This window comes from Trichomonas vaginalis, chromosome I (assembly GCF_026262505.1).
Source record: "Trichomonas vaginalis G3 chromosome I, whole genome shotgun sequence".
In the NCBI taxonomy this organism is placed as follows: Eukaryota; Parabasalia; order Trichomonadida; family Trichomonadidae; genus Trichomonas; species Trichomonas vaginalis.
The window spans coordinates 3,343,210-3,369,998 of NC_067203.1; the positions used below are offsets into that span (position 1 = coordinate 3,343,210).

Sequence of the window (26,789 nt, forward strand, 5' to 3'; positions counted from 1 at the left end):
TTTATTTCTATTCGCAGTATTCAGGTTTGTGCTAAACACACCTTTGGACACCCTATATAATACAATCAAGAAGCAAGGATTAGAGGATAAAATTATTGATAAACAACGGGACGAATTATTTGAAACACTTTCTATTTCAAATTTTGATAGAGAATTTTTGCATTCACTCATTTTTCTAGATGATGCGGTGAAATCAAAACTAATAACAAATGAGAAATCATATTTTAATCAGTTATTAACTCAATGTCGACACATTCAGTGTTCATTCTTTATGGCTGTTCAATATTTCAAAGCATTAAGCACAAACATTAAATCAAATCTATCAACACTTTTCATTTTCAGTGGGTTTAGTCGTCAACAGTTGAACGTTATGCTTTATCAAGTGAATTTACCAATGAGCATTAATGAACTTTACACACAATATCAGCAATTAGGTGAACATGGAAAAATAATAGTTGATTTAAATAAAGGAAGTGTTAAATTTGATTAACTTTTTATAATTAATTTTTATTTTTTATTTATAATTAAACATGACAGAAATAGCAAATCTTCTACAGGTTCCATTAAAACGAGGGACAAACAAAAGGGGTGCATATAATAGAACTATGAAAGTTCCTGATGGAATGAAAGAATTAGTTCATATCGTTGCTGGTCTTCAAAAAGATGTTAAACAAATGAGAAATGTTTTAACATTACCAGAAGCTCAAGCATATGCCAAACGTCATGGTCCAAATTGGGAAGCACACGAAGCAGACATTACAGGTCCAAATGGAAAACCTGATGGTATAAATGAAGTTTTCGTTACTGATGGTCAAGGTAATATTAAAGTCATAAATGGTTATAAATTAACTGTATCCGATTATCCTAAACGGAAAGCATATAATGAACGTTATCCTATGCAATTTGATGAAAATGGAAAAGCTGTTAAACAATACATTGGAGAAGGTGAAAATGGTCCAATTAATTCATACCGTCATAATCCATATTCTTATTTCAATGAAGAATTAAATGCTATTGAAGAGGGACCGGATGGATTACCACGATATTCTAACCAGTTTGATGGTCAATATGCAAATATGAGACCCGAAATTTCAGCTAAGAAATTCTTTAAAGTTGCTTTATTCGATCCAGTTTTCGCAAATGTTAAAGATGAACTTAAACAGCAATTCCAACCAATTATAGTAGCAAGAATTGCATCGGGTGCTTTATCTCAAGCATTCAAAGATTTAATTAAGAAACCATTATATCAGCAACGAGGTTTAACTTATGATTTAGTTAAGGAATCAGATAAAAGAAAATTTGAGAAATCAGTTGATTATAAGAATGCAATTAATGAATATATTCGGTCTATTAATTTCGATGAAACAGCAAAAAATCAACTTCATGAACAAATACAGGGAATAATAGATTCAAAAGTTCCGGCAAAATAAAAGTTTAAATATATTTTTTTATTCGATTATAAATGAGAAGACGTTTCACTGGTCAAAAGAACACTAACGCAAAAGCAGAGATTACGGTTGGTTATAACGTAAATGATGATAAATCACGAATTATTCAAAATGTTAAAGTTAATGTTAGCCCTGAATTAACAAGGTCAGCAACTCAACCAAATTTATTAACTCGTGACTTACCGAAGAATGAGGAGAATGAAGAAAACCATGAGAATGGAGACCCAATCATTTTATCTGAACCCGGTAAAGAACCCGTTGAAATTCCCACTTATCCAACATACCCAGCACCTCTTTCATCAAACATCGAGAACCCATATAAAATAGACATTAATTCTGAATTAATGAAAATTTACCGTGATATAATAACTAATAATTATGATTCAATAATAAATTTAATTGATCAATCCGGTTTAATTATTTTACCTTATGAATCATTAATTCACATTATCGCCATTCTTTGTGATGTTCAAGATTCAGACGTTAAGATTCAATTTTTCATAGATGATGAGGTTTCATGCTGCGGAACAGTTGCAAAAATAAATCCTATAAAGGATATTAGCACAATTAAGATATCAAAGAACGGAACAACAACTGAACTTCATTTAACATATAATGATATTTATAATAAAATAGTTGATGAATATAAAATATCACTTGAAAAATTCTTTGTTAAGGCTATTTAATATTCAAGCATTAACATTATCGAATAATAATCCTTTGAATCATAATCAATAATAATTGACCTTTCACCAGTTTCTATCGTTTGTTTTATTTCTTTTTGTTCCCCACTATCCGGATCGGTCATTGTAATTGTTTTTGTTATAGTATCAGCTTTATCTTTAACTTCAATCTTTTTTCCATCGGGATATTTAAACCAAAATTCCAAAAATTCGATATTGTCAATCTGTTCATATTTTAATCTATCAATTACATTTTTAATACCATCTGAAAATCTTATGAAATGGTCATTATATGGGTTTGATTGAACTAAATTTGAATGAAGTGAAATATAACCCGTTGATGAATATGACATCGACTCATATTTTCTGAAAACACTAAAATTTATAACATGAATGAATTTCTTATTCGTTGAATTTATGAATTCTTGAGGTAATCTTATTCTAGTTTTATTTATCACTGGAAAATAACGCTTTACCATATTTTTAATCGTAATAAAAATGTCAATTATCAATATTATTTCGAATAATAACTGTGAATTAAATTTAACAGTTAGCGGAATTTATAATGTTACTCTCGTTTCTGTGAGTGGTAAATTTAATCCCATTCTTTTAGACCCTTCAGATTATATATCATTTATTAAAGATGACCATGAAAAAACGTATGATATGTATATAAATAATATGATCGCGAAATGGGATATTAACACGATTTTAAGTTATTTAAATGAATCATTTATCGTATGGTATGAAGAAAATTTTAAATCAAAACCCGATAAACTTTTTGAACTTGATGAAATAAATAACCTTATTAAATTCCCGCTGAAAATTAAATTTTGTACTCCTCATCTTCGTTCATTGTTGGGGATATTAAATTTTGAAAAAGATGTTGGGGATGTTTTGTATTCTGACACTGGTTCCAATTTCATTTTAATCAAATGTGATAAAGTTAATACTCCAATGAGATTTTCACATCAAACATTAGACCCTAACTCTTACCCATCAATACAAAACATTTTATCCATCAACTTAAACACATTTTCTTTATCATATCCGTTTCAATTATCCGGGAATTCATTTATTCTTCATTCAAAAGATTTATCAAATATTAAATTTAGAATAACTGACCTATTTGATTGTGATTTAGAATTTATGAATGAAATATTATGGCAATTTCAAATAGAGAAAATAGCTGATGAGATAACGGATTAAATATTTATTTTTAAATCATAATAAATGATTAAACAACAGCAACCACAACAACTTAAGGCACAGACCATTACATACGCCATATATGCATATAATTCAAAGACGGCAGAACAAACGCAAATGTTGAAATATGGAGATTTGGAGATAGTATTGAAAAATGACCATTTCGAATTCGTTTGCAAAGGTGGTGCGGTGATATCAAATATAAAAGAAATTTTATTTATGAATTCAAAAATTAAAGGAATAACGGATGATATAACATCAATTCCGCCAGAAGAACAAAGATATTACGCATTAAATGCATTTCCTAAAGTTTTGAAGATTGGAAGATTTAATTTAAATGAGAAATTCATAGAAGGTTTCCTAAATGACATAATGAAGAAAGCAGATAAGGAATATGTTAACGATGAGTTAATGAAGAAAGCAAATTTGGTTTATGTTGATGAAAAAGATAATGAAATTAAAGAAAAGGTTGAATGGTATCATGAATGGACATTTGAGACTTTTAAAGTTAAAGCTGATACGGGATGGGTTTCAGGATGTTTAGACCTTAAAGCGTTTAAAACTTATGTGGATAGTGAGTTAGAGAAGAAAGCGGATAAAACTTATGTTAATGAAATATACCAAAGTTTGATAGGAACAACAAAAAATATTGAAACTATTGTTGGCGACTTTTATGTCAATGAAGAAAATAAATATTTTAGATGGCAGTTTGTACAGTCCTTAAAAAATGGTATACGGTGTAAACTCATTCCGAAAAATAACAATGAAATGTATGTAAGCTATAAAAAGAATGATGGTGCACAAGTTAAAGTTCCATTAGACAACAACTGTTACTTAAACTTATATGGAGACGAACAAAAGAAATATTTTAGAGTTTATGAAATGGCAGATATGACATTGCCTAACCCAGCTCCAGCACCATATTATTATGACTATGGAGATGACGACAGAACACCACATGTAGATGAACAAAAACTAACATTATATTTAGATTATTATAGATATAAAAGATATAATGCAATAGAAAAAACGAGAATAGTATATTATTATACAGATGACAGAAATAAATATTATAGTCAAGATTTTACCTACCCTGAAAACATAAGATTATATTATAAAAAATATTCCGACACAAACCAGAAGAAACCTGAAATAGTTGCACTATATTTTAAGTTCAAAAGAGACAATCCTATAATATCTCATATGTTTGATTTAATGAACCCAGTAGGTTCTATTTATACATCAATGGATGCAAGAGGTCCTCAAGTAATGTTTGGTGTTGGTGCATGGGAACAAATAGTCGACAGGTTTTTGTATTGTGCAAACTCTTCAAAGGAAACAGGTGGTTCGAAGAAAATTAAAGAAGCAAACCTTCCACCACACACTCATACAGGAACTACAAACTTTTCTGGCGACCATAGACACTCATTAAGAGACCACCCATTATACAACTCAGACTATGAAGCTGGCAATGACGTTTTATCTCCAGATTATAACCATTCAACAAAAAAGACTTTTCGACAAACTGAACCGGGAGGAAATCATTCACATACTTTCACAACAAATCCAACAGGCTCGGGTGAAGATTATATGCCACCATTTATGACTGTATTCGCATGGTATAGAATTCAATGATGACAACATGACATTTTGACAACATCACTGGAGAAAGGCACTTATTATTTATTTTTGAAGAACTGAAGGTGTCACTACGTCACCATGTGTCACTCGGTTATTTAACTTCTCTGAAAAAATGAGACAACATGACATTTTGACAACAACATAGGAAATTTGATGTAGTCCAAAAATAAAGTTAGTTTTAAAATTATTTTTATTTTTTTATTTTGTATGTAAAGACAGTAATGTCAGTCGAAGCAAAAACATTCACGAACAAATCTAATGGCGAAACATTCACAAAAGGCACTTATAATGGTATTGAAGTCTTACGTAGAGACAAGGATGGTTACATTAATGCAACAAAGATGGCAAGAGAAGCGGGAAAGTTAAACCATTTAAACAGATTTCTCAATAGTACTAAAATGCAGGAAATTCTCGAGTTTTGGATGAAAGAATACGGTCGAGCCAAAAGTGGCTCAACCTCAAAACGAGCATTTTATGAGCTTACAAAGGGTGTTATAAATGAATTCAAAGGTATTTACATACATCCTGACCTCGTTCATTTTGTTGCTAAATGGTGCTCTGTAAAGTATGCATTTTATGTCAAAGATATTATGGACTCCATAGACAAGAAAGTTCATGAGAAATTAGATGAAGAAGAAGTTGAAGATACAGTAGTGAATGCTAAACCTTTGTTCGAACAAGAAGTTAGAAAAATGTGCGAAAAACAATTAGAACATGAACGTGAGATGTGTTATGGTTATAGAGATTCCCCATACGAACTAGACCAATGGGAACAAGAAAATTTAAAGAGAGAATTTAGAGAATATGAACTCGCTAAGATAGCATTTGAAGCTGCAGAAAAGAAGTTAAAAGTTTGGGGGCCGTTTGTACAAAAATATTGTGAGTAAATGAACCATTTATTTTTATCATAAACGACCAAAAATAAATGTTATCGTTAATGGTTTCGTTAATGGTTTCGGTTATTCAACAATTATTTATTTTTGAAGAACTGATGAGGTCACCGGGTCACCAGGTCACCAGGTAATTTAACTTCTCTGAAAAAATGAGACAACATGACATTTTGACAACAACAGTGACGGAAAGGCACTTATTATTTATTTTTGAAGAACTGATGAGGTCACCGGGTCACCAGGTCACCAGGTAATTTAACTTCTCTGAAAAAATGAGACAACATGACATTTTGACAACAACAGTGACGGAAAGGCACTTATTATTTATTTTTGAAGAACTGATGAGGTCACCGAGTCACCAGGTCACCAGGTAATTTAACTTCTCTGAAAAATGAGACAACATGACATTTTGACAACAACAGTGACGGAAAGGCACTTATTATTTATTTTTGAAGAACTGATGAGGTCACCGGGTCACCAGGTCACCAGGTAATTTAACTTCTCTGAAAAAATGAGACAACATGACATTTTGACAACAACAGTGACGGAAAGGCACTTATTATTTATTTTTGAAGAACTGATGAGGTCACCGGTCACCAGGTCACCAGGTAATTTAACTTCTCTGAAAAAATGAGACAACATGACATTTTGACAACAACAGTGACGGAAAGGCACTTATTATTTATTTTTGAAGAACTGATGAGGTCACCGAGTCACCAGGTCACCAGGTAATTTAACTTCTCTGAAAAAATGAGACAACATGACATTTTGACAACAACAGTGACGGAAAGGCACTTATTATTTATTTTTGAAGAACTGATGAGGTCACCGGGTCACCAGGTCACCAGGTAATTTAACTTCTCTGAAAAAATGAGACAACATGACATTTTGACAACAACAGTGACGGAAAGGCACTTATTATTTATTTTTGAAGAACTGATGAGGTCACCGAGTCACCAGGTCACCAGGTAATTTAACTTCTCTGAAAAAATGAGACAACATGACATTTTGACAACAACAGTGACGGAAAGGCACTTATTATTTATTTTTGAAGAACTGATGAGGTCACCGGGTCACCAGGTCACCAGGTAATTTAACTTCTCTGAAAAAATGAGACAACATGACATTTTGACAACAACAGTGACGGAAAGGCACTTATTATTTATTTTTGAAGAACTGATGAGGTCACCGAGTCACCAGGTCACCAGGTAATTTAACTTCTCTGAAAAAATGAGACAACATGACATTTTGACAACAACAGTGACGGAAAGGCACTTATTATTTATTTTTGAAGAACTGATGAGGTCACCGGGTCACCAGGTCACCAGGTAATTTAACTTCTCTGAAAAAATGAGACAACATGACATTTTGACAACAACAGTGGAGAAAGGCACTTATTATTTATTTTTGAAGAACTGATGAGGTCACCGGGTCACCAGGTCACCAGGTAATTTAACTTCTCTGAAAAAATGAGACAACATGACATTTTGACAACAACAGTGACGGAAAGGCACTTATTATTTATTTTTGAAGAACTGATGAGGTCACCGAGTCACCAGGTCACCAGGTAATTTAACTTCTCTGAAAAAATGAGACAACATGACATTTTGACAACAACAGTGACGGAAAGGCACTTATTATTTATTTTTGAAGAACTGATGAGGTCACCGAGTCACCAGGTCACCAGGTAATTTAACTTCTCTGAAAAAATGAGACAACATGACATTTTGACAACAACAGTGACGGAAAGGCACTTATTATTTATTTTTGAAGAACTGATGAGGTCACCGGGTCACCAGGTCACCAGGTAATTTAACTTCTCTGAAAAAATGAGACAACATGACATTTTGACAACAACAGTGACGGAAAGGCACTTATTATTTATTTTTGAAGAACTGATGAGGTCACCGGGTCACCAGGTCACCAGGTAATTTAACTTCTCTGAAAAAATGAGACAACATGACATTTTGACAACAACAGTGACGGAAAGGCACTTATTATTTATTTTTGAAGAACTGATGAGGTCACCGGGTCACCAGGTCACCAGGTAATTTAACTTCTCTGAAAAAATGAGACAACATGACATTTTGACAACAACAGTGACGGAAAGGCACTTATTATTTATTTTTGAAGAACTGATGAGGTCACCGGGTCACCAGGTCACCAGGTAATTTAACTTCTCTGAAAAAATGAGACAACATGACATTTTGACAACAACAGTGACGGAAAGGCACTTATTATTTATTTTTGAAGAACTGATGAGGTCACCGGGTCACCAGGTCACCAGGTAATTTAACTTCTCTGAAAAAATGAGACAACATGACATTTTGACAACAACAGTGACGGAAAGGCACTTATTATTTATTTTTGAAGAACTGATGAGGTCACCGGGTCACCAGGTTACCAGGTAATTTAACTTCTCTGAAAAAATGAGACAACATGACATTTTGACAACAACAGTGACGGAAAGGCACTTATTATTTATTTTGAAGAACTGATGAGGTCACCGGGTCACCAGGTCACCAGGTAATTTAACTTCTCTGAAAAAATGAGACAACATGACATTTTGACAACAACACTGACGGAAATATGATGTTATCGTTATGGTTTCGTTAATGGTTTCGGTTATTCAATAATTATTTATTTTTGAAGAACTGATGAGGTCACCGGGTCACCAGGTCACCAGGTAATTTAACTTCTCTGAAAAAATGAGACAACATGACATTTTGACAACAACAGTGGAGAAAGGCACTTATTATTTATTTTTGAAGAACTGATGAGGTCACCGGGTCACCAGGTCACCAGGTAATTTAACTTCTCTGAAAAAATGAGACAACATGACATTTTGACAACAACAGTGACGGAAAGGCACTTATTATTTATTTTTGAAGAACTGATGAGGTCACCGAGTCACCAGGTCACCAGGTAATTTAACTTCTCTGAAAAAATGAGACAACATGACATTTTGACAACAACAGTGACGGAAAGGCACTTATTATTTATTTTTGAAGAACTGATGAGGTCACCGAGTCACCAGGTCACCAGGTAATTTAACTTCTCTGAAAAAATGAGACAACATGACATTTTGACAACAACAGTGACGGAAAGGCACTTATTATTTATTTTTGAAGAACTGATGAGGTCACCGGGTCACCAGGTCACCAGGTAATTTAACTTCTCTGAAAAAATGAGACAACATGACATTTTGACAACAACAGTGACGGAAAGGCACTTATTATTTATTTTTGAAGAACTGATGAGGTCACCGGGTCACCAGGTCACCAGGTAATTTAACTTCTCTGAAAAAATGAGACAACATGACATTTTGACAACAACAGTGACGGAAAGGCACTTATTATTTATTTTTGAAGAACTGATGAGGTCACCGGGTCACCAGGTCACCAGGTAATTTAACTTCTCTGAAAAAATGAGACAACATGACATTTTGACAACAACAGTGACGGAAAGGCACTTATTATTTATTTTTGAAGAACTGATGAGGTCACCGGGTCACCAGGTCACCAGGTAATTTAACTTCTCTGAAAAAATGAGACAACATGACATTTTGACAACAACAGTGACGGAAAGGCACTTATTATTTATTTTTGAAGAACTGATGAGGTCACCGGGTCACCAGGTCACCAGGTAATTTAACTTCTCTGAAAAAATGAGACAACATGACATTTTGACAACAACAGTGACGGAAAGGCACTTATTATTTATTTTTGAAGAACTGATGAGGTCACCGGGTCACCAGGTTACCAGGTAATTTAACTTCTCTGAAAAAATGAGACAACATGACATTTTGACAACAACAGTGACGGAAAGGCACTTATTATTTATTTTTGAAGAACTGATGAGGTCACCGGGTCACCAGGTCACCAGGTAATTTAACTTCTCTGAAAAAATGAGACAACATGACATTTTGACAACAACACTGACGGAAATATGATGTTATCGTTATGGTTTCGTTAATGGTTTCGGTTATTCAATAATTATTTATTTTTGAAGAACTGATGAGGTCACCGGGTCACCAGGTCACCAGGTAATTTAACTTCTCTGAAAAAATGAGACAACATGACATTTTGACAACACGGGGGGATTAATGTAAAAATAAATTCCAATCATACTTTATAAAGCTTCATTTACAGGTATTTCATCGTCAGTAAATGAATCCTCATTATCGTTTGGTTCAACCTGTTTATATAATCCTTTCATTTCTTCTTTCAAAACATAATACCATGTCTGTTTACCATCTATTTTTCTTTGTTTCCTATCACATTTATCCTTAATACTCATTTGAAAATTCTTGTCTTTCATGTCTGATGGTTTGCAGAATAGAGCATTTTTACATGTCATACCCGCACACAATTCATCATAATGTGTATTTATCCATACATCTAAAGGATTTGTTGATAATTCAATTAAATCTTGTTTGGCTTCAGTCATCGGAATGATTCGTACATTAAATGATGAAAGGTCATATTGCATAAAATATGTTAAAAGGTTATCATAAAATTCCTTTGTGCATGAATCCATCAAATTCTTGAAATAATCAAATTGACCCTTAAATTTACCATTAACTCTTAAAACTACATATCTTCTGTCTCCAACTTCAATTTTGACAGGGTAAACGTTATTAGTTACGAAAATGAAGTTTGCAACATTCTGTGCAGTTCTTCTGGGTTGATTCTTTTCATTAATTCTAATCTCATTATCCGTTATAATTGATTTCAAAGCGTTGAAGTTTGCGAGTCTGTCTTCACCAACATTCTTGAGTTCATTAAGTACAAGAAACATTTTATTCTCAACAACTGAATTGAAATTACCCGTTAACTCACCTATTTCAGTAATGTTTTTACATGAATAACCAGCGAGAAGTTCAGAAATAATGTCTGTGAATCTGTTTTTACCCGTTCCCTGAAGTCCTTTCAAAATAATTGCTGTTTCATTCTTGATTCCAGGATGTTGAATCATTGATGCAATCCAGCCGAGAAGGTATTTATACAATTCATCGTTATTATCACAAATGGCTTCTTTAATGAAATTCATAAACATCTCAATTTTTGAGTAATCAGGCTTTTCGAGAATGTTGTATTTATAACCTTGAAACGTTGAGAAAATATCTGGGGAATCAGATTTAAAGCAAACACCCTTAACGGTTAATGAAGACAATTGATTTAATAGTACGTCCCATGCTGTTATTGTTTTACCTTCTTCTTTAAATAATTTAATCATTTTGAGTGACTCTTTCATGTTTGATTGAAGAACGAATGATATTTGATTCATTTTGTCGTGTATGTTGTAATCTTTTTGAATGAAATATTTATTTCCACAATCTACAAAACGGATTACACGTGATAAATCCTCAATTACTTCAGAACTGTTTTTATACTGATGATTTTCAGCCTTGCGTCTAATATCTGTTATCAAAAACGAGTCATCAAGTTTGATATCAAATGTTATTTTTGGCTTACGTAATAAAGGCAAAACATATTCATCATAATATTCCTTTTGATATAGTTTTAGAATCTTCACCAAAACAAATGGAGAAGTCATTAAATGTGCATATCTACTACGTGCTTTTTCAAAATTACTTTTTGCATTTTCTGTTAAACTGCAGAAGTTATAAACGTTATCGTATGCTTCATTAATTAAATGATTAGGTAACGAATTAATTGCTTGAAACAGTGTGAATAATGTAACTTCTTTTTCTAAATTCATGTTTCCACTGTCATTATGTACTTCAAAATCACAGATACCATCGACTATGCTTTGAGCTAGTTTATCGTCAATGTTTACATCTTTGTTTTCATTCATGATAGTCTTTATTTCTTCGTTCTTTTGTTCAACTCTTACCTTAATATTCAAATCATTTAATATATCATTCACTGTTCTGGTTAATGTTGAATCATAACTTCCACGAATGAATGAGTATGTATTGATTGGTTCTGTTGCATTCTTGCGAACTCTTGAATCAGCCATAACCACTAAAGAACGCTTTGAATCATCCATTGAAGTCATTATATCAATATCATAATCATTGCAGGAATAACATTTAATCATTCTGTTCGAGGTTGAATAGAAGAAATTAGTGTTGCAATAAATGTGAAGACCTCCTGAAGCGGTTTTAACGATAACATCTTTATCCGAAAGTTTTGATAAAATGTCTTTTCTAACCGTTTCTTTAAGTTCATCATTGTACGATTTATTGATATCAACATCTATAATCGTTAAATTTGATATTTTATTTACTAATAAAGCCATACCAGTTTTCCTTCCTCTTCCCCCATCGTGTTTGAGGTAGTTATGCAAATCAATCTTGTTTTCACCAATTCTTTCGTTGAGGGTTTTAGTTTCTGCCATAACTAATTCCTCAGCTAATTCCTCAACTAATGAATCAATAACTTTTTCATCAGAAACGATATAGTTGCTGTTGTTGTTTGTTGTCGTCATTTATATAGGAATAAAAAAAATAAAAATAATTTTAAAACTAACTTTATTTTTGGACTGCATCATATTTCCGTCAGTGTTGTTGTCAAAATGTCATGTTGTCTCATTTTTTCAGAGAAGTTAAATTACCTGGTGACCTGGTGACCCGGTGACCTCATCAGTTCTTCAAAAATAAATAATTATTGAATAACCGAAACCATTAACGAAACCATTAACGATAACAAAATTTTATTTTTATATAAATGGACACCCCACAAGCTCAAAATTTACCACGAATCATAACAAGGGAGGAAATGATAAAAATGATGCAAAAACTAATTAAAAACGACAAACCACAAAAACAGAGAAGATGTGGTTATGCAGTAATGATGGAAAGAAGAACCCAGAAGGTTTCGGGAAACCATTGACGGAAGAGGAATAAAAATTAAATTTGGATTGAGTTTAAAAATTCATCTTTATTAAATTCATCCCTTCCAATCCCTTTATATATTCATTATTTTTGATTTTGTCTTTAATTTTAGAAATTATTCTATCATGATATTTCAAAATTTCATTTTTATAATACGGATAATAATAATCCATATCATCACCCGTTATATGTGGATCATGTTTTTGGAGATATGCTTTTAATTCATAATAATTAAGAAAATTTTGATTAAGTACTAAATCATCAATTAAAATTTTTAAATCTACATTATTCATTTATATAAAAATAAAATAAATGTTTAAGGGTGCCCACCTCTTTGATCAAGAATCAAAACCATTATTTACAGTTCCTTTTGTCTCTTCTGTGGCATTTTATTTTTAATAAAATTTTAAATTGTATTAAATAAATGGCATACAACATCCATTTTCACAACATACAGCCTTAGTTGTGCTCCTGTTAATGCAGTTTTACCGATTGTTAAGCGAGTCATTGACCCGTTTTTAAGTTGTAAATTAATATTTTGACCATCAAATATCACTTTATCATTTATTATATCCAAATAATTTTTAGGTGTTAATTGTTTATTTTGTCGTAAACTAACACCTTTCATTTTTTGTGCAATCTTTTTAAAATCACTTCCATCAATTGAACCGTTGAATGATGTATAACACTTAGGGCATAAAGCAACCATGTTATCGCCTTGTTTCTCAATTGCTAAACCCAATAACTTCTTCTCATGTGCTTTTTCTTCAGCTTTATTCTTTAATATAGGTTTAAATTTCTCATCAAAACAGAAGAAATCAAATGGTGCGAATTTGAAAATGTTTTTATCATAAAATTGTTTATCGGTTACAATTGCTTGAAATGCTTGAGTGTTAGGAAGACTTGGATCGCCAGCGATTGCCCAATAAGATGAATCAGTATCACCTTCAATGAAATGAAAACGATTAACATCCATGCATTTATACATAAAATCATAAATGAAAACTAAATACCAGTATTTTGCGTTATCTAAAGTAAAAAATGCCTCTTGTAAACATGTTTCACATCTATAAAATCTATCTTTGAGCATCATTTGATACGTATCCTCTCCTATTTCTCTTATGTTTTTAAACTTATTTGACATACATGCAACGCGTGCCTTCTGTGCATTCATTATTTTAGTCTTTGCGTAATTTTGTGTATTCATTGCATCGTAACCATATGATCCATTAAGTGAAATCTTGCAAAATAAACCTTTTCCTTTATTTCCTTTTAATTCAGCCTTTTGTCTTTCGTTCATAAATTTGTTCGCAAATTCATTAAAGCAAGTGTTTTTCGTAAATGTTAAAATTGATTGAATGTCATCGATGATAAAATGAAATCTGTCGATTAGATACCATAGATAATAAGAAGAAAATGGTTGATATTGGTTGTGTGTTGATGCTAACTGAGTTAATTTTCTTTGTTTCTGGTCAACTGGTAGATTGTTTGATTTCATGTAATTATACATAAAACTGCCAATTGTTTTTTCATCTGTGATAATATCTAAGTTTCTTATTATCGGTAAAAGTTTATGTAATCATTAATGTATTTTTCATCAATGTGACCCTTTACTTCAGCCACGAATAAAGTATTTTTCTTCTTTAATTATTCCCAGTGCTTTTGCTTTCTTTTTGCTGTATCACAAATGATAACACCATTCAATCTTCCCGGCATATACATTTTATGGTCAGTATATTGAATGAAATCATGAGGATTAGATGAAAATGATGAAGGATATAATGAATTAAAATCAACACCAACGAAATGAGTCATAATGTTGGTGGTGTCCTCATTTGATACAGTTTTAGTTTCTGGATTATATGAAAGTTTATTAATGTGTGTGACTCCTTTAAGATTAACACGATGTTGAACATTTGATAGACCACCACTAATTCCATTACGGAGAATGTGATAAGCTTCAACCGAATCTAAAGTCATTGGTAAATTATTTTTTAATGCATAATTTCTTAAATTGATTCTTAAACGTTGAACACCTTCATCTTTATTTGATTTTATGACATTGCAATAACAACACATTAACTGACAATTTCCTTTAGTATGTGATTTTTCATTATCGATTCTATCCAATGTTGGTTTATTTGCATATGTAAACGCTTTAGACACATTTTGCATTTAGATGAAAGGATATAAATCTGTGATAGTATTGAAAATCATCCATTGAAACATTATTTTTAGTATCTCTTTCTGCTTTTTCATCTTGTTTCTTATATGATTCAATTTTATATTTCCAATACTTTTTCGTTAATTTCAAAACTTGATTCTATCTCTTCCTCAGGATATTTTTCATTAGGATTAAAGTCTTTATATGCTAAAGCGTAACGAATCATTGAAGCATTCGATGATAAAGAAAGATTATGAAGCATATAATTTTATAAACAAATGTTTCTTCAATAATTTTATCGATTGGGTCAATCATAATTTCAACATCTTTATTGCAATAATGAATAAAATATTCTAATCTATTCTTAAAATTTTTAGCATCATTGAGATATATTTGATAATCACTATCTGATATAGTTTCTTGAGTTAATGCTGAATAAAATGAATCTTTCGTGAATGGTTCCTCTTTATATAATTCTTCTTCGTAATTTTCCCACGTGATGAATTGATAAGGGAAAAAGGATTTAACACGTGATTTATTGTTTCCGAAATCTTGAGTGAATTGGTCTAATGTCCCACCGCGCTATATAATTTCTGATGTCAATAAATCTTAATTCATATGGAACGTTTGTTTTCTTTACAATGATTTGCTTAAATTGTGAAGATGAACCCAGCATTGATTTTATTTTCCATTTTGCAGTGTTTAAATCATGAAGAATTAAATTTAATTCAAACTTTCCCGAATTAAAACCTATGATATTCACTTTATTGAATTCCTCATCTAGAAGTTCTTTAAATGCTTCCTTCTGTTTTTCATTTAATGTTTGCGACTTCAATAATTCTTCATATTGTTCAATATTTGATTTAGCAACTAATGAACAGGTTGAAAATAAAAACTCAATCCAATCAGAAATAAAAGAATCATTCGAAGTTAAACAAAAATTCCTCGTATATGTTTTTTCATTTAATTTAACCGTTGATGATACCATGAATGGTTTTAAGTAAGCGTTCAAAGTTGCACACTCAGAAAGTTGTAATTCTTCTTTAGTCTCTAATGTTTCAAAGTCAAAAGTAATATAATATCTTGTCGGTTGATAATATTCCTGCAAATTGTGAGCTAATAACCACTGATATATCTTTTGTTTCGTAATATGTGGTGCATATGGTTGCTGGGTCTTTTGCAACTGAACGTCTTGAATTAATCTCCCATTATTTTCTTTACATTTCTCACAAAGTTAGTATACAAGTCTTGGGTATGGTGGCACTGCGTTCCACTTTACCCAATACTTGTGAATTTGACACTTTACAAAACCGTTAACGTATATTTTACAACATGAACGCAAAAACTAACTTAACCTTAAATATTTACAAAGCCGCCAACAATTTCACCTCACTATCGTTCTCACTAACAACTTCACTAATGTTCTCATAAATTTTCCTCAATATCTTCATCATCAGTGTTAACCCTATTGTAGTCATACTTGAAGCCATAAACTTTCTCTAACTTCTTAACGTACAATTTACATAACTTACCTTCGTCATCGTATGGTTTAATGATATAACTATTTCTATCTTTATACACAGTCAATGAAAAGTCAACTGGTCTCGGATGTATTTGAAAGAACATGTTATGCTCAGGAAGGAAGAATAAATGTTTAAATGTATGTTTGTTATACTGTGGAATTCGAATGAGTTGCTTTTGTTCTGTCATTAACATCCAAATAAAAATTTTTAGTAAAATAAAAAATAAACTTAAAAATAAATGATATCACCACCCTCACACGTATGAAAACATAGCACAAAAATAAATTTAGGTGAAGTGGTGAGATCTCACCTCTTTTTTCACCCTGTTGAATTCATTGCTTTATAACTCTCTTCCTTGGTTTCTTTTTAGTTGCTTTCTTCACGTCTGTCTCCAACTTGACTGTCTTTCTTCTTCGGCCGTAATGATACCAGTTACTTCCACCAGTCAATGGGTCAAATGGTCGTTCATAAGGGTTTCCATACATTCCATAGGGACCATACGGAAGAACTACTGGTGGAGAAGAAACATTTTCTTTAGTTCCATCGACTCTATTTAAATGCATTGTTTCACCTTTCATCTGGTCATTAAAGTCTTTTGCGTGTTTTGCAAACTCATCGTCCTTTCCTAAAGCATTTTCTGACTCAGTCGCAACCAAATTGGATGCTTTATTTATGAGCCCTATTTTATTTAATCTTAACTTCTTTGCAACCCAGCCTCCAATCTTCCTTTATTTGCATCTAATGTCTTTGAAACTCTTCCTCCACTCATTTTATTTACTGCGTCATAAGCTCCAAGTTCTTTTGCTCCAAATGCTAATGCTTTTGTTCCCATTGCGCCTAAAGCTGCCCAAGCTACCATTTACCCCATATTAAAATCATCTCTCTTCAATATTATCTCATAAAAGTTCTCGTTACTGGAGAAAGTCAATGAAACATAAGCGTTCTCACGGGCTTCGCCCTCACCGCTTTGCGGTCTATCTAACTTCTTTCTTATCTCATCTATACGCTTCAAAATGTCTGAACAATTGCTAACATCTTCTACAACAGTTATTTCATCATGAATGACTTTCAAGAACAAGCTCATTTAATATGCAATTAAAATCATCTCAATAATGAGTCCATCCTTTCCATCTTTAGGTAGCACAACATCTTTCATTGAAGAAGGTTCGACAAGTCTTATGTTAAACTTACTGACAAAGTTTGTTATACTATAATGCTTCGGTGGCGAATACATGTAGTTTGAAAGACATAATATAGATTCTTCAGCAAATTCACTTATACTGGATTTTATAACAATGTTCTCACGAGACCAAACGCCACCAATTGACAATCTTGTAAGCAATCCTGCTGAACCTTCAACTGTAAACGTCGATGGTAACATTCCACGAAGGTCATCTATTGACATCTTTGAGTCACTGAATTTAAATATTTTCTTAAAGCAATCGTCATTATCTAACCATGCAATAGCTTTGAAGTTTTCATTCGAATATACATCTGCTTCATTAAATGTAAATCCTGACTTCTTTGCAGAGACGACTTTAAAATCTATTGAGTTTGTTTCAAAATTATATGCTATGGTAACTTCTGAAGGTAATGGATGTCCTTCCGCAGTCAGTTGTTCTCTCACTACCGTTTGAAGCTTTGTATTAAAAACTTTCATGTCATCTCCTGTGTCTAGGTTCACATACACAGCAACAGGGAAACTATCTTGCTTCTTTGTTTCATCATTATATCTCAAAACATTAAAGTTCTTCAATAATATTGTTCTTCCTGCTGGAATACTTCGAACCTGTCTGATTTCAATAGCTTTCTCACCTCCTACATACTCTACCCAGTGTCTTGGATATTCATAAGTATACTGACTTTCTTGAATTTTGGTTGGTTTCATCATAACATGTTCATAGTATATCTTTATACTCTTGTCAGTTAGACTCGGTGCTATGTTCTGAATATTTCTGACTTGCATTTTTAATGGAGATAAAATGAAGCATTTAATACATGATGTAGATGAAGACATGAATGAAACTACAGACAAACATAACTCTTCTCTCATTCTTCCTTTCAGTAAGGACTATGAGTTCTGTTCAAATGGTGTTTATTTCTATTGTGGAAAGATGGGTTCAGGTAAGACATTTAACCTCATTCGTCATATACTCATAACAGAGCGTTTAGGAAACGACTCTTACTATGACCAAATCATTATATCAGCAACTTCAGACTCTATGGATTCAACAGCGAAAACATTTATGTCAAAAGTTCAAGCCTCTGTCGTTAAAGTTCCAGACAGTGAACTCATTGAATTTCTTCAACGTTACATTCGACGTAAGAGAAAATATTATGCTATTGTAGAGTTCATACAGTCAGGAATGCAAAAGACTTCTGAGGAGATGGAAAGAATTATTGACAAACACCACTTACGTCAGTACTCAGGAGTTTACGATATGAAACGACTGACAAACTACATTCTGTCAAAACTTTCAAAATACCCCTTCAAAAAGTATCCTTCAAATACTCTGCTCGTTTGTGACGACTTCGCCGGAAAAGGTTTAGTGTCAAAGCCTGACTCACCATTAGCTAACATCATAACTAAAGTCAGACATTACCATTTAACTGTAGCAATACTTATGCAAACATGGAGGTTTTTAGCTTTAAACATAAAACGTCTCATAACTGACTTCGTTATCTTTCAAGGTTTCTCACGTTATGATATTGAACTCATTTGGAAACAGTCAGGTATAACATTACCTTTTGAAGAAATTTGGGAAGCATATAAGTCTCTCATCTCTCCTCGTTCATACCTTGAGATTCATATCATGACTAATACCATTAAAGTCAAAAATATTCCATGGGAACGACCAACATTGTTTTAAAGTTTAACCTTCAATTGACTGATGGTAAACAAATTCCATGCATCTCTGTCGCCATTTCTGTTAATATTTTTGCTGTCATTCATATCATCCACTTCCCCATCCGTTAGCTTTTGAGGATATGGGTTAGAATAGCTGTTCTTAAATGAAGGCTTTTCACCTTTGAGAGCATAAACTCTATAACTTTCTGCATACTTTATGTTTGAACCTCCTGAGCCATCATTGACATAAATTTTTATAGGCTTCCACCCTTTGTTCATGTTCCTGCTTCTTCCCTTTGCTCTTTTGTTCAGTAGTTCTACATCTTTATACACAGCTCCTGTCTCAGTGAATTCAACAATATTTTCATTCGTTAGCTTTACATTCAAACCCTTGTCGAGTATATTGTTCATTTCATACATATAAAAGGTTTTTATTCTATATGAAATGAGAAGCAAATCCATCTTAGCTGGTGCCGTTAATGTTCCAATTGAACCAACATCAAATGTTGACTCACGAACGACAAACAATATTGTCATAAAGAACTATAGTTCGGAGTGTTTGAAAGAAAAAGAACCAGATCTTAAGTCGTGAATTTAAACACAGCTTCAAACGCTAACGCTACATCAGATGTTAAGTTAGAGTATCCACCACTGGACCAAGTTCTTTCAAGAGAAGCCAACGACAACCCTTACACAAATGTTCAAACAAATCCTTCAGATAACGTAGACCATTACCTTCTTCAGTTATACCAAACAATTTTACTCAAAGACGATAAGAAGCTTTTGACAAATCTTATAAGTAAGAACCAAATAATTCTAACAAAGGAGGACCTTGAAAATGTTATATCACGAATAACAGGAAAGCAATGTGTCATTGACTATCTCGACCCTGAAATCGAATGCTGTGGTCAAACTCCACTATTCATGAAAATAGGTAACATCCGCATCATTGAAACACCAGGAACTACAGGAGTTGAGTTTAAGTATAAATATTCGAACGAGTATACAAAACTATCTACTGACTATAAGCTTTGTTTGAAATATGTTTTAGTAAATTAAAGCAACTTATAGTATCTATCCAAAACTTCTTCAACAGTATCGAACTCATCTTCATAATGCAAACCTAATCTTATTGACTTGGTGCAGTTTTCACTAACACAATATTTTTCTGTTCTCTTGACTGACATAACTAACTCATTTGTTTCATCAAACAGCAACAACCAAAGTTCATGACCTAATACATAACATTCATACTTTATATTTTTAGCTCTGAGTTCTCTTGTAAGCTGTTGCATTTAATATTTTCTAAAAAGTCAACTTCAACAGTCATTCGCACTGGTGCCTTCAGTTCTACAGGCTCTCCTTGAAAGTCAACAAGTCTGAATTGCATGTCTTTCAAATTATGAGGACTAATGCGAACCCATTTACCTAAATGAGTTACTATGACAGGAACGTTTGGAATGAACATTGAATTTACTTCATAACAGAAATTATATTCTACTGAACCTTTACTATTAACTCCTGAAATACCTGTGACATTAGCTATTTTTGACTCAACGTACAAACAATTGCCATAACATACGTATGGAACAGATTTCATCTCAATCGTTTTGTCAACACTTTTCAAAGGAAATGTCATATGGTATGCTCCCAAAAGAAGTTGTACTCTATGACTCATTCTTGGTATCTTAAACTCCTTCGCATAACTGAACTTCAAAACTCCTGCAATAAGTTTAACATTCATTAAGTTTTCTCCGTTATCCTTGTTTATTGTAGTATTTATGAGAGCATTTAACACTCCAGCTAATGTTTCCATCTTATATTCTACATTATTGTGAAATCTTATTTCGTGCTTCTTTCCATCTATTTCAAGCTCCATGAAATCTGTTTCGTCAGTTATAACGAATGAAGCAATAGTATTAAAGTCAACCATTCTGAATGCAAGTGCTCATTCTGTAGACCTAAGTTTGTTTGTAGTTTTACTGTCCCGTATTCGTTTGGGTCTGTACTTTGCAAATAGAACAACATTTTATTCTCATTAAAATATGAGTATAGCTGCATATGCGTATGAAGCTGACAGAGCTAAACGTTTATATTTTGGTCAATACTCTCTCACACTTACTGACAAATATATTGTTATTTCTGATGGAAATACTGAGAAATACATAACATGGAAGGACTATGAAAAGTTTGACCCCATTTTAACTCCATGCACTATGCCATTCATTGTAAATGGTGAAGTTGTCATGAAGAACGACACAACAGTATATAAGTCTGTTCATGAAGCGTTAGAATATATGTTGAATTATAATCCCGAAAGATTTGACCCAAGCACTACACCATGTGCAATGCCTTTTATTAAGGACGGTGTGAAATCGTAAGGGCTCCGAATTCAACGGTTTATTACTGCTTTCAAAACAGTTTACAAAACATTTTAGCGAATATCTTTAATTCAGAAACTACAGAAATAAAATTACCGTATAAACAGATGCTAAAGAAATTAAATCAAAAACAACAACATTATTTACGTCACTTAATGATTTAATGACTTATATCATTATATATTCCTGCACCAACTATAGCATTTGATCCCAAACTCGACGGTTTGCAGTGTACCTTTCATAAATGACAGTTCATTAATTACTTTTAAGGGATTCGACAGTAAATGAATCATTAAAGGCGTCATTAATGAAAATCATTGATTTTAATTCATTCACGAATACATATAATTCATTCATTAATGTTCAATATGCTTCTAAAGAAGGTGAGCCAAAAAACTATCAATAAAGCGGTGTATAAAAAAAGCATCAACGACGAAATGAATTCGTTAACTTTGACGGTGATAGTTTCGTTAATGACATAACATCGGGGAAAACAATTTTAACGAAAGAATACTTAAAATCTCATGTTAGTGAGTTCGTTGAAATTGAAAAAGAAGTGTGGAATTAAGTTCGATCCACTGAATTTCATTTTTCAGCTTAGCGAATGCGGTGTTAGTTTCGCTGAATGGACAACTATACAGAGTGAAATAAATGCAATATGGACGTTTTTGGGGTCAAAAGCGGGAATGGGTGAGCTTGTAAATGCTGCAAGAACATTAGGTGAAACAGGAAATTTTGTAGATGGTTTTAAAAGACTTGTTTCAAATGTTTTAACAAACACAAAGAAATTATTTAGATATACCGTACATAACGGACGGATTTTCGAACAGGTAGCAACAAACCCTCCGGTTATGACTGCGTTGATGATGGTTAGAGATATAAAACCACGTAACGACGGGAACGAAGAACATGAACAACAGGATACTGGTCGGGTTATTCGAGACATTAAAAACGTGTATCCTGAAGTTATTGATTTATTTAGAGGAGTTAATGATTCAATTTCAAAACATTCTATAACCCTCGATGAAGAGAATAAATTAACAGATTATATATTCGTCATTATTGCAGAATTAATGAAGAGAATAAATGAAAAAGGAATTGGCGATATCATTAATGTCAGCGATGTAATGATGAAAAGAAATTTTGACTCATTATTTACAAAACCGAAAACAGAATATAGTCTTTATGACGTAATTACCGAATTAATGAAAAAGATTAATGATAATAAGAGTTCTGGCGGAAGAGTTGAATTAGAAGTGAATGAGATAGAAGAGAAATTAGATAGTAAGGCAGATAAAAACCATGTTCATTATATAACTTCAGACGAACAGATTATAACGGACTACCATGGATATTTAACACGAAGTGATGAAGTGAAGACGGAAGATGTTAATGAAAGAAGATATAAATACATTCGTGCTAAAGGTTATGACATAAGCTGTACTGTACAGTATGACACAGGTAAAGCACCAGAAGCATTTGGTTATAACGATGAAATTTATGCTTCTAGTTTCTCTGTTAACGGTGTATTAGTTGAACCAAGATTTACTTTGAGAGTTAAGACAAAATAACCGTTGAAGATGCTATTAAAAGTAAAGCTGACAAAGATGAACTTGACGCAACGAACAAAGTTTTGAAATCTCATAAACACAATATCTCCGATATAAATGAACTTCAAGCTACATTAAATAGTAAAGCTGACAAAAACCATACACATGAATCCTTCACTACTGTTAGAGCAGACGACATAATATTGAACTTTGACCTTGGTTCAAGTGCACCTTTAGAGAATCCAAGCACTAGTGTAAAAGACACGCTTAACAGTTTAGATAACAGTTGCAGGAACATTGAAGGTCATGCCAGAAACTTTGAAGCACATGAACTACCAGCAATGTTAGATAAGAAAGCAGACAAAAACCATACAATAACTCTTCTCAACTGTTGCTATAGAAAGTATTGAAGGAACGGTTGGCGGAACTGGTGGGAATGCATTATATTGTAAACCTCCTAACTTTCCACAAGGTTTAACATCGAATGAAACATAACAACGAAGAAAGAAATTAGCTGTAAAAATGTTTATGTCATGGATGATGAAAATAATGTTAAATTCACTGCTCAAGATTTATATGATAATAAAGCTGACAAGAACCATACACATAAATCCTTCACTACTGTTAGAGCAGACGACATAATATTGAACTTTGACCTTGGTTCAAGTGCACCTTTAGAAAATCCAAGTACAAGCGTAAAAGATACTCTTAACAGTTTAGATAACAGTTGCAGGAATATCGAAGATCATGCCAGAAACTTTGAAGCACATGAACTACCAACAATGTTAGATAAGAAAGCTGACAAAACAGAGCTTCAAACATTAAAGACTGAAATACTTCAAACATTATATCCTATAGGCTCTATTTATACGTCAATGAACTCAACAAATCCAGCAAGTGTTTTAGGTTTTGGTACGTGGGAACAGATTGTAGATAAATTCCTCTATTGTGCGAACTCTTCAAAGCAAACAGGTGGTTCGAAGAAAATTAAAGAAGCAAACCTTCCACCGCACACTCATACAGGAACTACAAACTTTTCTGGTGACCATAGTCACTCATTAAGAGACCATCCATTATACAACTCAGAATATTATGCTGGCAATGACGTTTTATCTCCAGATTATAACCATACAGCAAAAAAGACTTTTCGACCAACTGAACCAGGAGGAAATCATTCACACACTTTCACAACAAATTCAACAGGCTCGGATGAAGATTATATGCCACCATTTGTGACTGTATTCGCATGGTACCGCGTTCAATGAACGCGCTTGAGCCTAGAATAAAATCTTTAACTTTACATAAATGAGCTTGAAAGAAGTATTCGAACAACATCCATGGAGGTCATTTAAGAAGTTCAATGAAGCAGCAAAAAGTTGGGGATTTACTAACAGAGCTGATGTGAAAAAGTTCTTTGACAAAAATGTTGTACATCAAACAAAAATAAACCCTTACGACTACTTTTTACCAATTTACTCCAACACTCCTGACGCATACCAATTTGACACTCTCATTCAAAGCAGAAAAGGAGGACATAAACCATTCCTCATCTTCATTAATGTTAACACTCGTAAAGCATATGCATATCCAATGAGGAATAAAGGAACTCGTGAAGTGTTAAGAGTTTTACAAAAGTTTGTAGCAGAACATAGCCCAAGTACTTTAACATCAGACCAAGACAGTGCATACCTCAGCAATGAAATCACAGAATTTCTCATTAAGCATAACATAACTCACTACACTACTGAAGACCATAACCATAACATACTCGGCATCATAAACCGCTTCATAAGGACTCTCAGAGATTTAAATCAAGAGCGAGACTTTACCGAAGAAACAATGAAACATTTTCTCGAAGTATATAATTCCTCAACACATTCTACAACAGGACATACACCAAATTCAATGACACAACAACAAGAAGAAAAGTATATACAAAAGAAACAAAGTCAAACACAAAATATCAGAAATTCAACACAATTTACTCTCATTCCTGGTACAAAAGTTCGTGTAGTTCTTGACGACAAACCGTTGACAAAGAAACGTTTAAGGTTAAGTTGAAATTATTATATCGTAGACTCTACGCAAGGTAATGGATATCTTATAAAAGCTGCTGACGACTCCATAGCATTTTACTCTCGTCATAAATTAGTCGAAAGTAGTAATGGCAAACTTGCTGAAACCATTGACGAAGCAAAGCGAGGAGTGGTTATTGAAATACTTGGCTATAACATAAACGATGACACTTATAAAGTAAGATATGAAGGAGGCGTTGAAGATGTTATACCATCTAAGAACTTGAGAGAATCTAAACCAACTCATCTGGGTCCATTAGAGCGGGAGTACTGGAAAGATAAAAACATGCCAGAAAGAATAAGAAAATTCTTCTAAACTTTTTCGTTGGATGTAAATCAGACAAAAATATATTTTAGGTGAAGAGGTGAGATTTCACCTGTTTTCTCACCTGTTTTTTTCACCTCCTTTTTCACCTGTTTTCTCACCTCCTTTCTCACCTGTTTTTTTCACCCTCACCGCTTAGCGGCTCAGATTGCTTTAGCTTTCTCGTGAATTTTCATGAATTTCCTTAAGATAGAAAAAATAAAGTTAGTTTTTATAAAATATTTTTTTATCTTGTATGTAAGAACAGTAATGTTAAAGGTTGAGTTTGAAACAGTTAGAAAGATAGACAATGACACCAAAGTGGTTAGAATAGGTGATTTAAACGTAAGATACTCAAAGAAATACAACAAATATTCTTTGTCAGACATTATATCTCCATCTGAAAAGAAAACAAACCATTGGGTTAGAAATGCTTCAACTCAGAAAATTTTGACAAGAAATCCTGAGCTTATGATATCGGTAAGATTCTATGGAACTACAGCATATCTCATTGACAAAGGTCTTATACCAATAGTTTTGTTATGGATTGACCCAGTTGTTGGATATAACTTCATAACTTATGGTTCATTCGACTCAGAACGTTGCAGTGAAGGCTTACTTTATATCGTTCAGAAACCGAAGGACTTCAATACAAAGAGATATAAGATAGGAAGAACATATAATATAACTCAAAGATATGACAGTACAGTCAATAGAGTCAAGGTTGTGTTCGTTAATGATATGAGAGCTGCAGAAACAGAACTACTTGAAAAGTTTGAGAAAATGTATGGTGCTCCCATGAAAGGTAAAGAAACTTTCGAAGTAGATGAGATAGATAAAGCTATAAAATTATTTGACGAAGTTGCTGAAAAATACATGTAAAGCGTTTATTTTTGGTCTTTTGTGAAAGTCAGAAAATAAAGTTAGTTTTTTATAAAATATTTTTTTTATCCGGAATATAAAGACAGATATGTCAACAACAGAGAACACAACAACAGTTATAGTCCATGAAGCCATAAATGAAGAATACGAATACATACAATATAACAAACAACTTCGCCTCATTCGTTCGGTCAAAGATGACATGTACCAAATGCAAAGTATAATGAATGCTCTTCGTTCTACAAAGCAAGCATATCATTGGTTTGAAAACCAACAGACAAAAGAACTTTTAGAAGAATTTCCTCATATGATTGCTTCCCTCGGAAAAC

The 26,789-nt window shown here is 32.7% G+C and overlaps 13 protein-coding genes and 2 pseudogenes across 15 annotated transcripts, besides 2 other annotated features; 11 read left to right on the forward strand and 4 right to left on the reverse strand.

The window, feature by feature from the left end:
- Nucleotides 1–55: part of a mobile genetic element that runs on past the window's edge.
- A 475-nt stretch (nucleotides 56–530) lies between these two features.
- On the forward strand, nucleotides 531–1,430 carry TVAGG3_0921620 (uncharacterized protein; the record flags this gene model as incomplete). The annotated part of the gene is made up of 1 exon (XM_051252257.1): nucleotides 531–1,430. One exon carries the CDS (start codon nucleotides 531–533, stop codon nucleotides 1,428–1,430), a length of 900 nt encoding a protein of 299 aa, XP_051077831.1.
- Nucleotides 1,431–1,482: 52 nt separating this feature from the next.
- Nucleotides 1,483–2,134, forward strand: TVAGG3_0921630 (annotated as a pseudogene). The gene has a single exon. A coding segment is annotated over exon 1 (652 nt).
- A 1,974-nt stretch (nucleotides 2,135–4,108) lies between these two features.
- TVAGG3_0921640 (keratin-associated protein family) lies at nucleotides 4,109–4,960 on the forward strand (the record flags this gene model as incomplete). The annotated part of the gene is made up of 1 exon (XM_051252258.1): nucleotides 4,109–4,960. A coding segment is annotated over one exon (852 nt), but the record flags the coding sequence as incomplete, so codon positions are not given.
- Nucleotides 4,961–5,322: 362 nt separating this feature from the next.
- Nucleotides 5,323–5,868, forward strand: TVAGG3_0921650 (uncharacterized protein; the record flags this gene model as incomplete). Its single annotated transcript, XM_051252259.1, has 1 exon — nucleotides 5,323–5,868. The coding sequence occupies one exon, from the start codon at nucleotides 5,323–5,325 to the stop codon at nucleotides 5,866–5,868; it is 546 nt and encodes a 181-aa protein (XP_051077833.1).
- Nucleotides 5,869–10,002: 4,134 nt separating this feature from the next.
- TVAGG3_0921660 (uncharacterized protein) lies at nucleotides 10,003–12,138 on the reverse strand (the record flags this gene model as incomplete). The annotated part of the gene is made up of 1 exon (XM_051252260.1): nucleotides 10,003–12,138. The coding sequence occupies one exon, from the start codon at nucleotides 12,136–12,138 to the stop codon at nucleotides 10,003–10,005; it is 2,136 nt and encodes a 711-aa protein (XP_051077834.1).
- Nucleotides 12,139–13,149: 1,011 nt separating this feature from the next.
- Nucleotides 13,150–14,231, reverse strand: TVAGG3_0921670 (DNA/RNA polymerases family; the record flags this gene model as incomplete). The annotated part of the gene is made up of 1 exon (XM_051252261.1): nucleotides 13,150–14,231. A coding segment is annotated over one exon (1,082 nt), but the record flags the coding sequence as incomplete, so codon positions are not given.
- Nucleotides 14,232–16,129: 1,898 nt separating this feature from the next.
- Nucleotides 16,130–26,789: part of a mobile genetic element that runs on past the window's edge.
- On the reverse strand, nucleotides 17,505–18,386 carry TVAGG3_0921690 (uncharacterized protein; the record flags this gene model as incomplete). Its single annotated transcript, XM_051252262.1, has 1 exon — nucleotides 17,505–18,386. The coding sequence occupies one exon, from the start codon at nucleotides 18,384–18,386 to the stop codon at nucleotides 17,505–17,507; it is 882 nt and encodes a 293-aa protein (XP_051077836.1).
- Nucleotides 18,436–19,290, forward strand: TVAGG3_0921700 (protein of unknown function, DUF4106 family; the record flags this gene model as incomplete). Its single annotated transcript, XM_051252263.1, has 1 exon — nucleotides 18,436–19,290. One exon carries the CDS (start codon nucleotides 18,436–18,438, stop codon nucleotides 19,288–19,290), a length of 855 nt encoding a protein of 284 aa, XP_051077837.1.
- Nucleotides 19,714–20,327, forward strand: TVAGG3_0921710 (annotated as a pseudogene). Its single transcript has one exon. A coding segment is annotated over exon 1 (614 nt).
- On the reverse strand, nucleotides 20,524–21,201 carry TVAGG3_0921720 (uncharacterized protein; the record flags this gene model as incomplete). Its single annotated transcript, XM_051252264.1, has 1 exon — nucleotides 20,524–21,201. One exon carries the CDS (start codon nucleotides 21,199–21,201, stop codon nucleotides 20,524–20,526), a length of 678 nt encoding a protein of 225 aa, XP_051077838.1.
- Nucleotides 21,314–21,649, forward strand: TVAGG3_0921730 (organellar and viral DNA polymerase type B; the record flags this gene model as incomplete). Its single annotated transcript, XM_051252265.1, has 1 exon — nucleotides 21,314–21,649. The coding sequence occupies one exon, from the start codon at nucleotides 21,314–21,316 to the stop codon at nucleotides 21,647–21,649; it is 336 nt and encodes a 111-aa protein (XP_051077839.1).
- Nucleotides 22,336–23,220, forward strand: TVAGG3_0921740 (uncharacterized protein; the record flags this gene model as incomplete). The annotated part of the gene is made up of 1 exon (XM_051252266.1): nucleotides 22,336–23,220. One exon carries the CDS (start codon nucleotides 22,336–22,338, stop codon nucleotides 23,218–23,220), a length of 885 nt encoding a protein of 294 aa, XP_051077840.1.
- TVAGG3_0921750 (phage tail repeat-like family) lies at nucleotides 23,733–24,464 on the forward strand (the record flags this gene model as incomplete). Its single annotated transcript, XM_051252267.1, has 1 exon — nucleotides 23,733–24,464. The coding sequence occupies one exon, from the start codon at nucleotides 23,733–23,735 to the stop codon at nucleotides 24,462–24,464; it is 732 nt and encodes a 243-aa protein (XP_051077841.1).
- Nucleotides 24,505–25,260, forward strand: TVAGG3_0921760 (integrase core domain containing protein family; the record flags this gene model as incomplete). The annotated part of the gene is made up of 1 exon (XM_051252268.1): nucleotides 24,505–25,260. One exon carries the CDS (start codon nucleotides 24,505–24,507, stop codon nucleotides 25,258–25,260), a length of 756 nt encoding a protein of 251 aa, XP_051077842.1.
- On the forward strand, nucleotides 25,849–26,460 carry TVAGG3_0921770 (organellar and viral DNA polymerase type B; the record flags this gene model as incomplete). Its single annotated transcript, XM_051252269.1, has 1 exon — nucleotides 25,849–26,460. One exon carries the CDS (start codon nucleotides 25,849–25,851, stop codon nucleotides 26,458–26,460), a length of 612 nt encoding a protein of 203 aa, XP_051077843.1.